This window comes from Lampetra planeri, chromosome 62 (genome assembly GCF_965212315.1).
Source record: "Lampetra planeri chromosome 62, kcLamPlan1.2.h2, whole genome shotgun sequence".
NCBI classification, from domain to species: Eukaryota; Metazoa; Chordata; class Hyperoartia; order Petromyzontiformes; family Petromyzontidae; genus Lampetra; species Lampetra planeri.
Window position 1 is genome coordinate 4,430,638 of NC_136168.1, and position 17,494 is coordinate 4,448,131.

Here is a 17,494-nt window from a genome sequence, read left to right on the forward strand (position 1 = left end):
TTTCTGCAATATTTTGCTGTCTTTTCATGGATTTTCTGTTTGCGCTTAGTCACATAGTTCACTTTAAGATGTTTTCTTGTTCAAGTTTTTGTTTTTTGTTTGTTGCCGTTGCACCCCATTCAAGAGCCGAATGGCTCACAGGGCTACACCAAATAAATTAAACTGAAAAACTGAAATACAGGTAGTCCCCGAGTTACGATGGTCCGACTTACGATATTTCGATCTTACGATCTTGGTGAGTACAGTACAATATGATACGATACGATACGTTCAATGCATGTTAAACGTTTTTTTTTTTATAGCAGATATGATTGTTTCCTGAAAAAAACTTTCTATTAAATTGCAGTTCATATAGGTAGGCTAAGAATTTACCTTGGTTTTTTTTACTTTACATTTTACTGTGCAATACAGTATTGTAATTAAAAAATACATACAGTATATAGTTTATACAGCACGGTACTGTAAATTGCTCTGTTTTGCTAAATTATCACTATTCGTTAAGACTCCTGGGTAGGCTAGGCCATCTTCGACTTACGCTATTTTCGACTTAGGCAATTTTCGACTTACGATATTTCCGACTTACGATATTTTCGACTTACGATATTTTCGGCTTACGCAATTTTCGACTTACGATATTTTAGACTTACGATGGGGTCGTCGTAACGCATCTCCGTCGTAATTCGAGGACTGCCTGTAATTCGTGGCCGGCGTTTGGTGGCCGTGAGCGGTGACCGCTAAAAGCCGCTCTCACAGTGCGTAGAGACTACACGCACAACAACAACAACAACACAAACACGGCACAACATTACACATCGCTGCTGTCATTAAATCCATCGATCCGCTCATCACCGCATTGCCAAGCAACCGTTATCGTTTGGGCAGCAAACACACGGGCGACATTTACCTCAGCGTACAATTGCAGATTTTTGCTTTTATTTTAACCAACGGTGCACACTTAAGTTTGTGATGCTGTTGTTGCTATAATATTAAGAGGGTAGCTATTGCGTAAGTGTGTGTGGTTGACACATTGGTGATGGGAGAGGCCATGTCCAAGCGCTTTAAGTCGGACGCGGACGAAATGGAGGAGAGGCATTTCCCGAACCCCTACGCAGAATATAACTCGGCACAACCGCCCGAGGATTTATTCGACGCTTCGGGGAAGGTACCGTTGTTGTTTGTGTGTTGTTTGATAAATTAAATCTGGAGTTTGTTGTTGGTGTTGTTGAACCGGGGGGGCGGGGGGGGGTGCGCGGCCACGATCGGCAGCCGGGAGAGGCGCGCCATTCCCGGCAGGGGCGTCTATCCGAGGGTCGGTGGCTGTGTAGGCCCCGCGTCGTGTTGATAAACATTCGATGCATTCCCCATACAGTGTTTGCTTTCGAACCACGCCAAATGCACACACTCCATACTCCGTACGCATGATTGCTTTCATATTTGCTTTATAATATATATCTATTTATCAGCAGTCGTGTGAGGTGAATCCTGCAAATCACGTCCGATTTGCTCTATTCTTACGCCGTATATTATACAAAAAAACGCATGAGCACACTGCACCGTTGTTAATCATCGTTATTATCATTATTAGCATCATCATCATCATCGCCGGCCATGGTCAATCCACTGCTGGATGTGAAGGCCTCAACGCCTGCCCCGTCTTTGGCGATCCCGCAGAGGCAACGTTCCCCATCGCTCCGTCTCCTTCGGGTAGAACCGAGCCTGGGACGCGCTGTCTTGCCCCTTTTAGCGATAAATAACAACATATTTTTTTGTATACTTACATTAAATGTTACATTCTGTGCACGTATGGCGATTTAGAGTGCAGCATATACGGAACTAGACCTCGAAGGGGGTCGTCCGCCGTGGACATGGAGCGATTAAATCAGCGGTGGATTATAATTACTCCAGGACGGTAGGGACGGGCCTTCATCCAGCAGTGGATAGATTACGGCTGAGGTTAATGTGAAGCTTAAATTGTACAGTGCGTGTGATGTTCTTTGTACAGTTCTCTATGCAGGAGGGGTTGGTCCAGATGTCTTGTGACTCCCCCCCCCCCCCTAATTCATTTGCCCCAAAAAAAATAACTTTGCATTTCTTATTGCTTTTTTTTAAAATGAACCTTACTTAAAACTATTAATCTTCTTGGTTCTTTCGGTGAAGTCACGTAGAAGGAAATAATAAAATAATAAAAATACAACATAATAAAATATTATATTATAGAAGGAAAATCATAAAATCATAAAATTAAAACATTAGCAAATATTATATTATTTTATTATGTTTTACTTTTATTATGTTATTATTTTCCTTCTACGTGACTTTACCGAAAGAACCAAGAAGATAAATCCCTGCAGTCACGAAAGCTTTAAATCGAGACTTTAAACATCTTTTATTGAATTAATGACGCATTTACATGGTTCTGGCTACCCACCCCTTCGTGTGCCTTGCCGGCTTTCGTAGGTGCTCGCTAACAGCACTTACCCTAACAGTCTGTTACAGGCTATACGGGGGATCTTTATCTTTTTTTTTAACACAGACGATGCCGCGTGTTTTTGCAAGAACTAAATTTGGAGTGTCTCTACATTTTCACGGCAGCTGCCAGTCTCTCGGGAGGATGGCGACTCTGAACTCCTACAACGTAGTACCAATTTTTAAATCCTTTATAATAAGTTCACTTGCTTGCTTGCTTAGGACCGTGCAAATCTTTCGGTCGTTTTTTAACCCACTTCCCGTGATCCAATCGAGCTGACATTTTGCACACAGACTCGTTGTGCGTGACAATGAATTTTCGTGAAAATTTTTTTCCAAAATTTTACACTGTTTAGGGAAAATTTTTTAAATATTTATTTACCAATTGGTTAATGCTGGCACACAATCATCTGACCCATAGGTGGCAGCCATCTCAAGCCAGAGGACGAGAGGACTCTAGCCGCCCCGATGCCACGCATATAAAGGATTTATAGTGAAAGACTTTGTTTTTACGGGTTAATTTTATCCCCCCCCCCCGATAGAGACGATGGTCTTAACGGATACCCGAATAGAAAATTAACCCAGAGCGAGAAAGTTGACAGCAGCGTCACCTGGGTGGATCTCACAAGCATTTAATGTAACGTGATTCTCAGCCCTCTATCAATGCAAATACGATGGAGATGCGTTACGACTACCCCATTGTAAGTCGAAAATATCGTAAGTCGAAGATGGCCTAGCCTACCCAGGAGTCTTAAAGAATGGTGATAATTTAGCAAAACAAAGAAATTTACAGTACCGTGCTGTATAAACTATATACTGTATTTATTAATTACAATACTGTATTGCACAGTAAAATGTAAAGTAAAAAACAAGGTAAATTCTTAGCCTACATATATGAACTGCAATTTAATAGACAGTTTTTTCAGGAAACAATCCTATCTGCATTAAAAACTTTCAACATGCATTGAACGTATCGTATCGTGGTAACCCTAAAATGAAATCGCTAAAGCTACGTATCATACATGCATTGAACGTATCGTAACGTATCATATTGTACTGAACTCACCAAGATTCTGTCCGTCGTCTGCACACTTGAACGATGTTAGGTTGCTGATGGCTAGATTAACTTCGTTGTCGGAAGAGTAGGATGGCGATGATCAAGTTTCAGTATCGTACCTCGTACGCTGCTGCGTTTGCCTGCCGCGCGAAATGTAAAATATTTTTACAATTTTGTCGTATCGCTATCGTCATCGTAAGATCGAAATATCGTAAGTCGGACCGTCGTAACTCGGGGACTACCTGTAATGTAACGTCATGTTACGCTTTGGTTCTTTCGGTAACGCCACGTAGGTATGAAGAACCAAAGAGTATGGATTCATGCAGTCACGAAAGCTTCAAGTCAAGATTGAACGTTATGTTAGTTAGCCCACAGTGCTTTGCAAGCACGAATGAGGCTTCGTACTGCTTTACATTCAAACACGTGTTTTGCATTGGTTTGGAGGAAACCGGAGCTTCGAGAGAAAACCCACCACACATATGAGGGCACAACCCTTAAAAAGGTCCGAACAGACGGGTTCTCTCGCACAACTTGCCCTGCGGCCATCTCCGGCACCACGCCGCGTAACACGACGAGTTTGTCATATGTACGCGATTCACCGACAGAATCGGAATCTTTTTTCGATTTAAAGCTTTCGTGACTGCAGGGATTCATCTTCTTGGTTCTTTCGGTAAAGTCACGTAGAAGGAAAGTAATAAAATAATTAAAACAATAATAAAAACAAAACATAATTAAATAATATATTATTTTATTATGTTTTGTTTTTATTATTTTATTACTTGCCTTCTACGTGACTTTACCGAAAGAACCAAGAAGATGAATCGGAATCTTTCTTGATGCTGGAAGAATCCGACGAACAAAACAATACAAAAACACGATAGGAGTGCAAAGTATAGGAAAGGTAAGCAAATCACAAAAAAACATCTACTTAAACTATTTTTATTTTACCAGGTAAGGCCCACTGAGCTATTTAACGTTTTTTCAGAAGCGTGACTGGCAGAGCGAACAGCTCGCCATTCGACCCATCATCCCTACCTCCGGGGTCGATAAATTGGTACCACTTTGTGGGGAAGTCAACCGCAGTTGTCTTGTGGATAAACCTATAAACTATTTTTTATTTTGCCAAGTAAGGCCCACTGAGCTATCTTTTTCAGAAGCGACCTGGCCATAAACGATAGCTCAACGAAGCGGCTTATCCACACGACCACGGGGAGAACACGCAAACTCCAAATATACAGGCGTCAGGGTTGGGATCGAACCCACGTGGCTTATCATCACGTGTACATTTCTGGCAGCAGCCACCACACATGGCTAGATGGTGTCCGTGCGGTCTTCGGGGACAGCAAACGCCTTGCCCGGGAGGTAGCGATAGCTGTGATCGCATCTCTTGCGTCCGTCGAGGCAGATCAGCGCGGCGTTCGAGAGACGCCTGACTGCGAAGATCCATGACCTGGTGGCACAGATGGAGGAGGGGCTGAAGACGGCTGACCCCCACGACTACTCGGGCTACACAGGGTGGACGGGTGAGGTGGATGGTCCGCTCGCTCTCCAGCTCACTCTCTGCCCTGCTCACTCGCGCTGCCGGTTACTTGCCCACTCGCTTTCCCGCTCGCTCGCTCTCCCGCTCACCCACTCGCACTCCTACTCCCCCGCTCTCCCGCTCACTCGCCCACTCGCTGTCTCGCTCACCCACTCGCTCTCGCTCACTCGCTCTCCCGCTCACTCGGCCACTCACCCTCCCGCTCACTCACCCTCCCGCTCACTCTCCCGCACTCATCTGTGTTTGTGTTGGCGGTGTGTATTGTAGTGTGAGTCGTCCTGTGTGTGTGTGTTTATCGAAATTGGTCCCAGGCCTCCCCTAGGTCGACTCAGCCTCAAATAAGTACCTGGCGCGGTGTTTAAACGTTGTCACCGGGGAGACAAAGGCGATCGGGCATGGTGCTGGCCACCCACCCCCCTCGTGTGCTGTGCCGGCCTTCATAGGTGCTGCTACTCGCGAACAGCACTTGCCCCCAACGGTCTGATGAAGGCCACACGGGGGATCTTTGTCTTTGTGTACGCACGTGTGCAGGCATCGGCCTCCTGTACGTGCAGCTGCACCGTGTGCAGGGGGAGCCGGCGCAGCTGCAGCGAGCGCTGGACCACGCCAAGCGCTCGCTGCGCGGCCTCTCGGGCCGCCGCGTCTCCTTCCTGTGCGGCGACGCGGGGCCGCTGGCACTCGGCGCCGTCGTGCACCACAAGCTCGGCAACGCCGACGACAGCCGGGAGTGCGTGCGCCAGTGAGTGGCATGCGCGTCACGCGTGTGTGTGTGCGTGCTCCAGTGAGTGGCTTGCGCTGGTAAGTGTCACGCGTGTGTGTGTGTGCGCCAGTGAGTGGTGCGCGTGCATGTGTGTGTGCGTGCATCAGTGTGCGTGCATCAGTGTGCATGCGTGCGCGCGCTCGCGTGCGTGGGGAGCGGCGGTGCCGCAGCGGTTAACGCGCTGCGCTTCGAACCCAGCCACCCGAGTTCGATTCCCGCTCATAGCCACCACAAGTGACGATTATCTGAACCAGTCCCGGGCCTCCCCTAGGTTGACTCAGCCTCCAATTAATACCTGGTGCGGTGTGTAAACATCGCCACTGGGGAGACAAACGCGGCTGAGTGTGGTGCTGACCACCCACGCCTTTATGCACCGTGCCGGCCTTCATAGGTGCTACTCGCTAACAGCACTTTAAAGGCTGTGCTGCTGCTGTTACAGATACTTTTACTGCTGCTCCTCTTACTGATGTTACAGCTGCTGCTTATACTGATGGTTGCTGCTGCTGTTACAGCTGTTGTTCTCACTGATGGTTACTGCTGTTGCTGTTACTGACGCTGCTACTGCTGCGACGAGCAAGGCTCCTGGAGCTGAAGAGCTCGGTGGTGGCGCTGGAGTCGGATGTCCCGGACGAGGTGCTCTACGGCCGCGCGGGCTTCCTCTTCGCGCTGCTCTACGTGCGCGCCGAGCTCGGGGAAGAGGCCGTCCCCGCCGGGGTCATCGACGAGGTGCTGTCCACATTGTCGCGTGCACGCACCTCTCCGCCCCCCTTGCTCCGCCACCTCGTCTCGAGCCCCCTCCTCCTGCCCGTCTCTCTGAGCATTGTGACGACGAGGTGGGGGGACCAATTCCACGCTCCCTTCACCTCATCGTGAACCTCCTTCTCTGATTCTGAGCATTGTAATGACGATGTGTGGCCCACGTCCACCGTTGCTCCACCACTTCGTCTCGAGCTCCTTCCACCTGCCAGAGGTCGCAAACGGGTTTTGATTCCTTACCCGTACCCGGCCGCACCAGGGTCGCAAACGGGTACCCGTACCCGTACCCGGCCGTACCCGATACCCGTACCATACCCGTACCCGGCTGGGTACGGGTAGGGTACGGGTATCGGGTACCTGATTGCGACCTCTGGGATGAAGCCATGTTGCAGACGCGGGTGGGTTGATTCTAGGAACTTGAATTGTGAGAAGAGACAAGACGTTGGGAAATGAGTGACAAACGGTGACTCACCAGTGACTCACGGCCTACCCGTACCCGTACCCAGCTGCACCAGGGTCGCAAACGGCTACCCGTACCCGTACCCGGCCGGGTAGCCGGGTATCGGGTAGGGTACGGGTATCGGGTACCCGGTTGCGACCTCTGCCACCTACCCGTCTCTCTGAGCATTGTAACGAGGAGGTGGGGCCCACTTCTACGCTTCCTCCACCTTATCGTGTGAAGTCCCTTCCCCGACTCTACGAGGTGAATCCCCTCATCCACCCTTGCTTCACCTCGTCTTGAACTCCACCCCGCCCTGCCAGTCTCTCTTGTGCATTGTGACGACGAGGTGGAGCCCACGTCCTCGTGAACACTATTCTCTGACTCTGAGCAGAGGTGAGGGAGTGCGTCGGTACAACAAGCGCAGTGTCGCAGGCGTAGCAAGGGTCTGGTGTGTGTGTAGTGAGTTCAACTGAGTCGCAGACGTACTCTTGGGAGGCAACACATGTATTTAACACCAACACACGGGGTAACTGTCTCTTTAACAGAATAACAAGCGATGGTGGTGACCACCAGGCTAACTACACTAATTACAACGTAACTGGTGTAGTTAGCCAGGCGGTGACCACCAGGTTAACTGCACTAATTACAACGTAACTGCTACTACGGACCGGGACCACAGCTCGGATCCAGGTCCACGTGTTGGAGACTGGGCAGGACGTAGAACGTAGACGAAGGTTTCTTCAGGATGAACAACAACGCCGGCCCCTCTGGGGGACCCGGCTTCTATTCCCTGCGGCGTGGCCGGCTCCGCCCTTGGCCACGCCCACATTCCAGAAGCCTCGAGCAGGATCTGGACCCCGACCACGTGACCACCCCTAGCCCCCCTTTGTAGAATTAACCGGTCACGTGTCCTATCGGATCAACCAGAGTGCCACGGCCTCTAAGAACCTCATTCCTACGGCCGGCAATCCCATACCCTGTCCTGTAGGGCTGGTACTGCACGCCAAGCGTGGTGCCATCCAGCGCTGTCAATCAGCGCTGACCGAGCCCCTCTACACCCACACCCTCTCTAGGGCCGGCACGACACGGTGACATCCCGTGATGTCACTACACATGTGTGTCCACGCGTGTCAGGTGTGTGTGTTTCTGCGCGCGTTTGACCTGTCCTCGTGTGTGTGTGTGGTGGCTAGCGGTACCGCAGTGGTTAGCGCGCCGCGCTACGAACCCGGCGACCCGAGTTCGATTCCGCCCCCCCCGCCCCGTCCCCCTCCATGGCCAATATTGGCGATGTATATCCGAAGCAGTCCCTGGGCCACCTTTAGGTCGGCTCGACCTCAAATGAGCACCCGGCGCGGTGTGCAAACGTCATTCGCCGGGTAGAGCCGCGTTGGCCTATCGTAGGTGCTCGCCGCTACCAGCGCATGTGCCCCTAGAGCCCCGTTGGAGGCCACACGGGGGACCTTGTCTTGGTGCCTGCGCGTAGGTGCGCTCGGCGCTGGTGGAGTCGGGCAAGGCCCTGGCAGGCACGGAGCGCAGGGCTGAGCGATGTCCCCTGCTCTACCAGTGGCACGGCAAGCAGTACGTGGGGGCGGCCCACGGTCTCGCCGGCATCTACTACATGCTCATGCAGGTGCGTGCGTGCACTCCGCGCCAGGCGCGTCGCCACGCCGTGTTGCCACGCGCGTCACCACACTGTGTTCCATGCATCACCACGCCGTGTACCACACATCACCATACCATATATCACCACACCGTGTACCACGCATCACCTCACCGTGTACCACACATCACCACACCGTGTACCACGCATCACCACACCGTGTACCACACATCACCTCACCGTGTACCATACATCACCATACCATGTATCACCACACCGTGTACCACACATCACCACACCGTGTACCATGCATCACAGCGCTGTGGACCATGCATATCACCACACTTTGTACTATCCATCACCACACCGTGTACCACGCATCACCACACCGTGTACCACACATCACCTTACCGTGTACCACACATCACCACACCGTGTGCCACGCATCACCTTACTGTGTACCACACATCACCACACCGTGTACCACACATCACCACACCATGTACCATGCATCGTGTACTTCTTATCACCACACCGTGTACCACGCATCACCACACCATGCATCACCACACCACAGAATTGCGCCTGGATAGCACTTGTATCGGATGACTGCCGTGCATCACAGGTGTTATGGGCTTACGCGGTGGGGTGCAGATGGTATCTTCAAGTGTTTTTGGTATTTACTTCATTGCTGTACTTTGCTTTTTGCTTTCATCGTTTCAGTGACCCCCGACTCACCCTTGTGAATGAGACCTCTCTTGGCATGTGGAATTCTAAAACGAACGCGAAAGCTTCGAACTTGCCAAGATGCATGTGTACGCAGACGCGGCTTAGCCGGTCGTGGATGATTTCGGCTCGTAACGCTGCGCCTCCGTCGCCGCACGCCGTTCGCTCCTCGCTCTCGGAGAGGGGTCGACGCTCGATCCCTCAAAGATGAGGTCCACGTCTTTGCCATACCGCCTTCTCCTGGCGAGCCGGGGTATGGCATCACCTCCTCCTTGGCGCCCCACGAGAAGGGAGGGTCGCAACGCTTGTGTGCCGACGTTGTGTGTTGCCTGGCGTATGTGTGTGCTGAACTTCTTTTGCACCGTAAGAGAACGCCTTTGTTAGATGGTGAGACTTCACAGCTGAGCGGTGAACACATTCCTGCGGAGGGAGCTGGTAGGAACGTTGGGTTGCTCGGTCAATGGCCAGGGTCAACGGCAGCGTGGTGTATTCTGCACAAGCTGGCGTGATTAGGTTAAACGTTGAGTTTTATAAGGGCACCACGGGGTGACCAGCCCCTCCCCACCCAGCCCCACCCCTCCCACCCCCCACCCAGCCCCACCCTCCCTACCCAGCCCCTCCCCACCCAACCCCTCCCCACCCTCCCCTCCCCACCCAGCCCCACCCTCCTCACCCAGCCCCTCCCCACCCTCCCCTCCCCACCCAGCCCCACCCTCCTCACCCAGCCCCTCCCCACCCTCCCCTCTCCACCCAGCCCCACCCCTCCCATTTTTGGATGCACGTCGGACGGACGGACACAATACTCCCCAGTGGGCTGGTGTAACCAGGAGGTTCCTACCAGTAACATTTTTTTTTATCCGCGAGGATGACTTGAAGTATGTGGTGACGACGGTTTCCGCTCCCCCCCCCCCCCCCCCCCCGCGGTGTGAATGCGCCGGCTTCGGCAGCCGGGCGCCGGCATGAACAAGGAGGCGACGGTGGAGCTGGTGAAGCCCAGCGTGGACTACGTGCGGCGCAAGCGCTTCCGCTCGGGGAACTTCCCGTCGTCGCTCAGCAACGAGTCCGACCGCCTGGTGCACTGGTGCCACGGCGCGCCGGGCGTGGTGCACACGCTCCTGCAGGCGCACCGGGTGAGCGGCAAGCGCGCGCGACCTTCTGCACGTCGCACACAGAGAGAGAGCCCAATAAGAGAGATGGCGATAAGAGCTGGAGATTGCATTTGTGAACACCAGCAGTGGCCAACGTGTAACAGGCCAAGAGCTACAAAATTACCGATGAGTTCTGCAAAGAGCAAAGTGTGTACATACATGGACTCCTCGAGTTACGAACAATCGACTTACGAACTTTCAGAGATACGAACAGACCTGTCCGTACGTCCAGTCGCCTGTTCGGACTGAGCCATGAGTTCAACCGCCACGCGATGGATGGTGGTGGTGGCATCTACATATGCAAAACATGAGGAACCAGTGGCATCTACATGTGTTTGGAATCGACAGCAGTAAAGTTGGACGTACGAACAAATCGACTTATGAACAGACCTCTGGAAACTTACTCGTTCGTAAGTAGAGGAGTCCCTGTAACACATTCCTGCGGAGGGAGCTGGTAGGAACGTTGGGTTGCTCGGTCAATGGCCAGGGTCAACGGCGGCGTGGTGTATTCCGCAAATATGCCCGACTGTGAGGGCGGGCACAAGCCGGCGTGAGTAGGTTAAACGTTGAGTTTTATAAGGGCACCACGGGGTGACCAGCCCCTCCCCACCCAGCCACACCCCACCCAGCCCTCCCCACCCAGCCCCTCCCCACCCTGCCCCACCCTCCCCACCCTCCCCACCCAGCCCCTCCCCACCCTCCCCACCCAGCCCCTCCTCACCCTCCCCACCCAGCCCCTCCCCACCCAGCCCCTCCCCACCCAGCCCCTCCCCACCCTCCCCATTAGCCCCTCCCCACCCTCCCCACCCAGCCCCTACCCACCCAGCCCTTCCCTCCCCACCCAGCCCCTCCCTGCACGACGGACACAATAATCCCCTGTGGGCTGGTGTAACCAGGAGGTTCCTACCAGTATATATATGTGTATATATTTCTAGACGGTTTTCGGCAGAGCACGCGAGACACTCGTCATTCTCTGCTTCCCGTGATCGTACGTGTTGCAGAGGTCGCAAACGGGTTTTGATTCCTTACCCGTACCCGGCCGCACCAGGGTCGCAAACGGCTACCCGTACCCGGCCGGGTACGCGTAGCCGGGTATCGGGTAGGGTACGGGTATCGGGTAGGGTACGGGTATCGGGTACCCGGTTGCGACCTCTGACGTGTCGTGGATTAGAGCCGCGCGCGGCCCAGGGAGACGGCGGATGGCCACCGCTGGTTTACGACCCCGTGTGGGAGCCTGCCGCCGGCGATGACGGCGATCTCCGTGTCTCTGTGCGTGCGCGCTCACGGCAGGCGTTTGGGGAAGAGAAGTACCTGCGCGACGCGCTCGAGTGCGGCGAGGTGGTGTGGCAGCGCGGCCTCCTGCGCAAGGGCTACGGCCTGTGCCACGGCGTCGCGGGCAACGCCTACGCCTTCCTGGCGCTCTACCGCGCCACGGGCGAGCACGGGCACCTGTACCGCGCGTGCCGGGTACGTCACGGCGATCCTCCTCGCCGCGGCACCCCCACTCCCCTGCTCACGCGCGTGCGTGTTCGGCGGTGCCGTGGTCGGTTAGCGAGTGCACCGCGCGCGCTACGACCACGCCGAACCGAGTTCGTAACGATAATTTTGCATTTGTAACGTGGCGCATTTCCCACCCGTAGATGCCTACCAATGCGCCACCGTGTATGGAAAGCCAGGAAGTAAGCAGAACCTGGAGGGTTAACGGCTAGAACTAGTGGGGGGGGGTAAAGGCCAGTTTACCCACTCACTCACCCTCTTACGCAACCACTCGCTCACCTACTCATCTACTCACTCACTCACCCACTCATGCAACCATTCACTCACCTACTCATCTACTCACTCACCCACTCACGCAACCATTCAGTCACCTACTCATCTACTCACTCATCTACTCACTCACCCATTCACCCACTCATTCACCCACCCACTCACTCACCCTCTCATGCATCCACTCGCTCACCTATTCATCTACTCACTCACCCACTCGCGCAACCATTCACTCACCTACTCATCTACTCACTCATCTACTCACTCACCCATTCACCCACTCACTTACCCACCCAACTTAGAACCAAGGTAAACGGCCAGAACTAATGGGAGGTAAAGGCCAGTTTACCCACTCACTCACCCTCTCATGCAACCACTCACTCACCTACTCATCTACTCACTCACTCTCTCACGCAACCACTCGCTCACCTACTCATCGACTCACTCATCTACTCACTCACCCACCCATTCACCCACTCACCCACCCGCTCACTTACCCACCCAACTCAGAACCAAGGTAAACAACTAGAACTAGGCAGGGGTAAAGGTCAGTTTTAAAGAGGCGAGATTTCAAGACAGACTTAAATATAGCGTCACGATTCTGATCGTTCGTATCGGCAAAGCCAAAGCGTTCCAAAGTTTGGGAGCTTTGGGAGCTGCACCTGGCAAATGTCCGATCACCAACATCGTTGACGAATATATGAACCGGGCCTGGGCCTCCCCTGGGTCGACTCGGCCTCAAATTAGTATCCAGTGTGGTGAATAAACATCATCACTTGAGAGACAAAGGCAACCGGGCACGATGCCTTGCCGACCGCGTTGCTTTGCCGGCCTAAATATGCGCATGCCAACATCGCTTGCTATAATATGGAGGATCTTTGTCTCTTTCTGCGTATGTCTGTGTGCATGTGTGTACGCTTGTGGGGAGCGGTGGTGTAGCGGTTAGCGCGCCGCGCTATGAACCTGGCAACCCGGGTTCGATTCCCGCTCAATGCTAACACCAGTGACGATTATCTGAACCGGTCCTGGGCCTCCCCTAGGTCGACTCAGCCTTAAATGAGTACCCGGTGCGATGTGTAAACATTGGCACTGGGGAGACAAAGGCGGTCGGGCGTGGTGCTGGCCACCCACCCCCCTCGTGTGCCATTCCGGCCTTCATAGGTGCTCGCTAACAGCACTTGCCCCTACAGTCTGTTAAGGCTACACGGGGGATCTTTGTATCTTTGTTTGTACGCTTGTGTGTGTGGGGAGCGGTGAGTGCGCTGTGCTGCGACCACCCGAGTTCGATTCCCGCTCACGGCCAACACCGGTGACGATTATCTGAACCGGTCATGGGCCCTGCCCCTCGAGTTGTATAGCTCATGATTCCTCCTGCAGTGTAAATATTCTGATTCTAACTCTTGATTTTCAGTTTGCGGAGTGGTGCTTGGATTATGGGAAGCACGGATGCCGGATTCCAGATCGACCCTTCTCACTATTTGAAGGTATAACACAAAGAACCCCCATTTATCAGAGTTGTGTTTTTTGTTTGCATTCCGACCGTAGGTATTGTGGTCAATGCAAACATGACTCGTTGTAAAATAAAAATTTTAAAAATACTTTTTTTTTTTAAAACACGCTTTAATGAAATGTACTGTCCGAGCTGCCCCTACCCCTGCCCCCTTCCCCCATCGCCCCTCCCCTCCTTCCACATCCTCCGCCCCTGGGCGTGGCTCCCCGAGGCTTGCCGTGACGTCAGGGACCACGTGGTGATTTACAGGCAACGTCAGTTGAGCGTGGACAATTAGAGCCGTGAAAAAGATTGTTTAAAAAAAAATATATATTTTTTAATGATAATATAGTATTGTTTTCAGTATGACATAGCTATACGAAGTTTGCAGTCGATACGACATTGGGAATACGGTTGAAATTGAGTTACAAGATTTTAGTATACGATAACACATACAGTAAGTTAAAGAAAAGCGTGTAAAAAGTTGTTTTAATATATGTTTTGCATTTGTATGATATAATATCGTGTTGTCATCAGTATGACAACCCTATACAAAGTTTGCAGTCGATAGCACATTGGGAAGTGTGTAAAAATTGAGTTACAAGATTTCTTTTTTGAGGATACAACAGACAAAGTGAGTTAAATAAAAGCGTGTAATAAAAAGGTGTCAGTTTTGTTGCCAGATAAAAGGGTCAAAAAAACAATTCTCCAGCCCCTCGTGTGTAGCAGCTGCACACGCAGCAGCTGTATATTATACTCTTAGGTTTTTCGGTAAAGTCACGTAGGAATAATACATATATAATAATAGAAATAAAATAATAATAAATAATATAAATAATAATAGAAATAAAATAATAATTTATATTATCTTCTTGGTTTTTTCGGTAAAGTCACGTAGAAGGGAAATAATAAAATAATAAAAATAAAACATAAAATAATTCTCACGACGTTTCGGCCACAACACAAGCAGCCGTCCTCAGGTGAAGAACAGGTCTGTCGGGAAGACAGCATCTGAATGCTGACCTGTTCTTCACCTGAGGACGGATGCTTGCGTTGTGAACGAAACGTCGTGAGAATTATTTTATGTTTTATTTGTATTATTTCCCTTCTACGTGACTTTACCGAAAGAACCAAGAAGATGAATCCCTGCAGTCACGAAAGCTTTAAATCGAAAATTATATTCTTTTTTATTTTTTACCTAGGTGACTTTACCGAAAAACCTGAGAGTTTGAATCCTTGCAGTCACGAAAGCTTCAAATCTCGCTGTATATTAACGAGCGCTGCCTCGCAGTACGTGCCTCACCGTTGTGTGGATGAGCCAGCAGAACAATGTTTGCACTTCCCCCCCTCTCCTCCCCCCCCTGTTGACTGCAGGTATGGCTGGGACCATTCACTTCCTCGTGGACATGCTGAGACCGGACACTTCCCGCTTCCCCGCGTTCGAGTTGTAATCCGCGAGCGAGGACGACCGCGGGGGTCGCATGGTTCACGATTGTAGTCGACACAGTGTGGCGAGATGTTAACTCCCTCGCCTGTTATGCAGGAGGTCGTGGCTTCGTACCCGACCCTGACGATGCCCGTACCATTTTGGAGTGTGAATGTTCTCCCCGTGGTCGTGTGGATAGTTGCTCCGGGTCCTCCGTTTTTTTTCCAACCCACCGCATTTCAAATCGACGTCGCGCGCTGAAAGGTGTTTGGGCTGCTCTAAATGTCCACGTGATGATGATGATGATGAGCCCACTTCGTTGAGCTATCATTTGTGATAGCCAGGTCGCTTCTGGAAAAAGCTTCATAGCTCAGCGGGAACCTTACCTGGTCAAATAAGTTGGTGTCAGTAATTGACGAGGCTCGATATCGCGCGCGTGCATGCCGCAGCGAGTCACAGGGAGGAGGGCGTGTTTGGTGGATCGCGAAGATGCCTGCGTCGTAGGCGGTAGTACAGCAAGCAGGCTGCCGACATATCTAGGCACGACATTTGAGAGCGTTCACCACCTCTGTCCGTGAGTTTCGTACGGCTGCTCCTGTGCCAATTTTTTTTTATTTTGAAAGGGAATTGAACCTTATGACGGAACCCCCGGGGTCCCGAATAAATGGAAGTCAAAATCTTAATTTATTTATTTTGGGCGACTCCATCCCACCGCGCACATAAACGCCGCGACACACCTGGTGCGGATCATTCTGTTGTCGTGTCGTCCCAAGCGCAGCGAGGACGAATGCGCAGAAGAAACAAAACTTTGAAACTTTGATTAGCGCATCGTGTAGAGCTCTTGATAGGAATAGATTGCCGTATCGTTCGCCTTCAACAGACATAAAACGATGTTGCAACGCAGTTTATGCGAGGCGGGGGCTTATGGAACCCCCCGGGGTTCCGCCATAAGGTTCAATTGGCCAAATCTAAAAATAGGTGAATAAGTACACGGCCAAACAAAAAAATGCATCAGTGTTAAAAGTATGGAAATAGAAACGAGCGCTGAGTGTGGCATGCAGAGAGGTCGGCCTAATAAACGTGCGCTTCCAAACACTGCCAAGTTTAAACGTGGCAAGGGGAACTGGCATGGTACCCCCCCCCCCCCCGGCTTAAAATGAAGGGCAGAGGGGGAGGTTGTGTAGATTCTCTCTTTTGCTTTTTGGTGAATTGCTGCAATTCATGGGTCACAATTTCATTAGTGGTTTATTTTGTTTTTACTTTCTACGATGTGGTCAATATAGCAGCCTCGAGTGGCTGGAGGAGTCACGTGAGCTGGGGTTTGCTGCGATTGACGACGCGCATGAAATAAGATCCGACGAATATAGCATCGGTTGTTTTCCAAAAATATCCACTAGTTGCTTTCATTAAAAAAAATGTTGACGGGGTGCCACGTTGACGAGATGTTAGTTACCTCTCCTGGTATGCAGGAGGGCGTGGGTTCAATCCTGACTTGGAGACCTGTTGTATATTTGGAGTTTGCATGTCTCCCCGTTGTTGCGAGGATTTTTCTCTGGGTCCTGTTTTTTCCCCTCCACATTTAGAATTCGTGCGTTTGAGCATTTGGCTGCTATAAATTTCCACATGCCACTTCGTTGAGCTATCATTTGTGGCCAGGTTGCTTCTAAAAAGAGCTATATAGCTCAGTGGGCCTTACCTGGTAAAAGATAGTTTATATAGTTGTTTATTTTCTGACATTTTGTGAATATAGCAATTCAAGAGTTTCGTTCAAATCCTTACGTCAGTACTTGGTCAAAAGTTGACTGAGGTTTTATGTCCTTTGTTGTAGTTAATTTGATTGTCGTGTAAAATGTCTAAGTGTAAAAAATAATTGTAAACTTAGAATAAGCAGACGTAGGACAACTGAACATTCCTCAACAGTGGCCATCAAAGTATATACAGTAAAACCTTGGATTGCGAGCATAATTCGTTCCGGAAGCGTGTTTGTACTCCAAAGCACTCGTACATCAGTTGTGATCACGTGACGCTCGGCAGACAAAGCGTACGCACGTGCTACTCGTATTGCAAGACCTCGCTCGTTCATCAAATTAACATTTAAAATTTTTGTTCGTCTTGCAAAATACTTGCAGTCCAAGTTACTTGCAATCCAAGGTTTTACTGTATTAGGTAACGTTTCAGGCAATGGCCTTCACAGCACAGAGGCCAGAGATCGTGGCTTGTGAAGAGCCATTGCCTGAAATATCACCTTTATATTTTTCCTTTTAAATGCATTTATTGACCGTTGAGTATATTGTTATTTGTGCACCACGGCTAACGC

The 17,494-nt window shown here is 51.1% G+C and overlaps 1 protein-coding gene and 1 long non-coding RNA gene across 2 annotated transcripts in view; one reads left to right on the forward strand and one right to left on the reverse strand.

The window, feature by feature from the left end:
- Nucleotides 1-17,494, reverse strand: part of LOC144736716 (uncharacterized) — a 501,200-nt gene that overhangs the window by 432,360 nt on the left and 51,346 nt on the right. The gene's annotated exons all lie outside the window — the stretch shown is intronic.
- Nucleotides 921-16,603, forward strand: LANCL2 (LanC like glutathione S-transferase 2). Its single transcript, XM_078619206.1, has 9 exons — nucleotides 921-1,162; nucleotides 4,929-5,046; nucleotides 5,595-5,802; nucleotides 6,402-6,549; nucleotides 8,505-8,651; nucleotides 10,295-10,477; nucleotides 11,786-11,962; nucleotides 13,674-13,746; nucleotides 15,126-16,603. Exons 1-9 carry the CDS (start codon nucleotides 1,034-1,036, stop codon nucleotides 15,200-15,202), a joined length of 1,260 nt encoding a protein of 419 aa, XP_078475332.1. The 5' UTR covers nucleotides 921-1,033; the 3' UTR covers nucleotides 15,203-16,603.

What these genes read in the sequence shown, in the direction of transcription:
- LANCL2 (XM_078619206.1), top strand. Translation starts at nt 1,034, where the DNA reads ATGGGAGAGGCCATGTCCAAGCGCTTTAAGTCGGACGCGGACGAAATG. An exon ending in ACCTGTACCGCGCGTGCCGG is followed by an intron (nt 11,963 to 13,673) that starts GTACGTCACGGC and finishes CTTGATTTTCAG; the next exon opens with TTTGCGGAGTGGTGCTTGGA. An exon ending in ACCCTTCTCACTATTTGAAG is followed by an intron (nt 13,747 to 15,125) that starts GTATAACACAAA and finishes TGTTGACTGCAG; the next exon opens with GTATGGCTGGGACCATTCAC.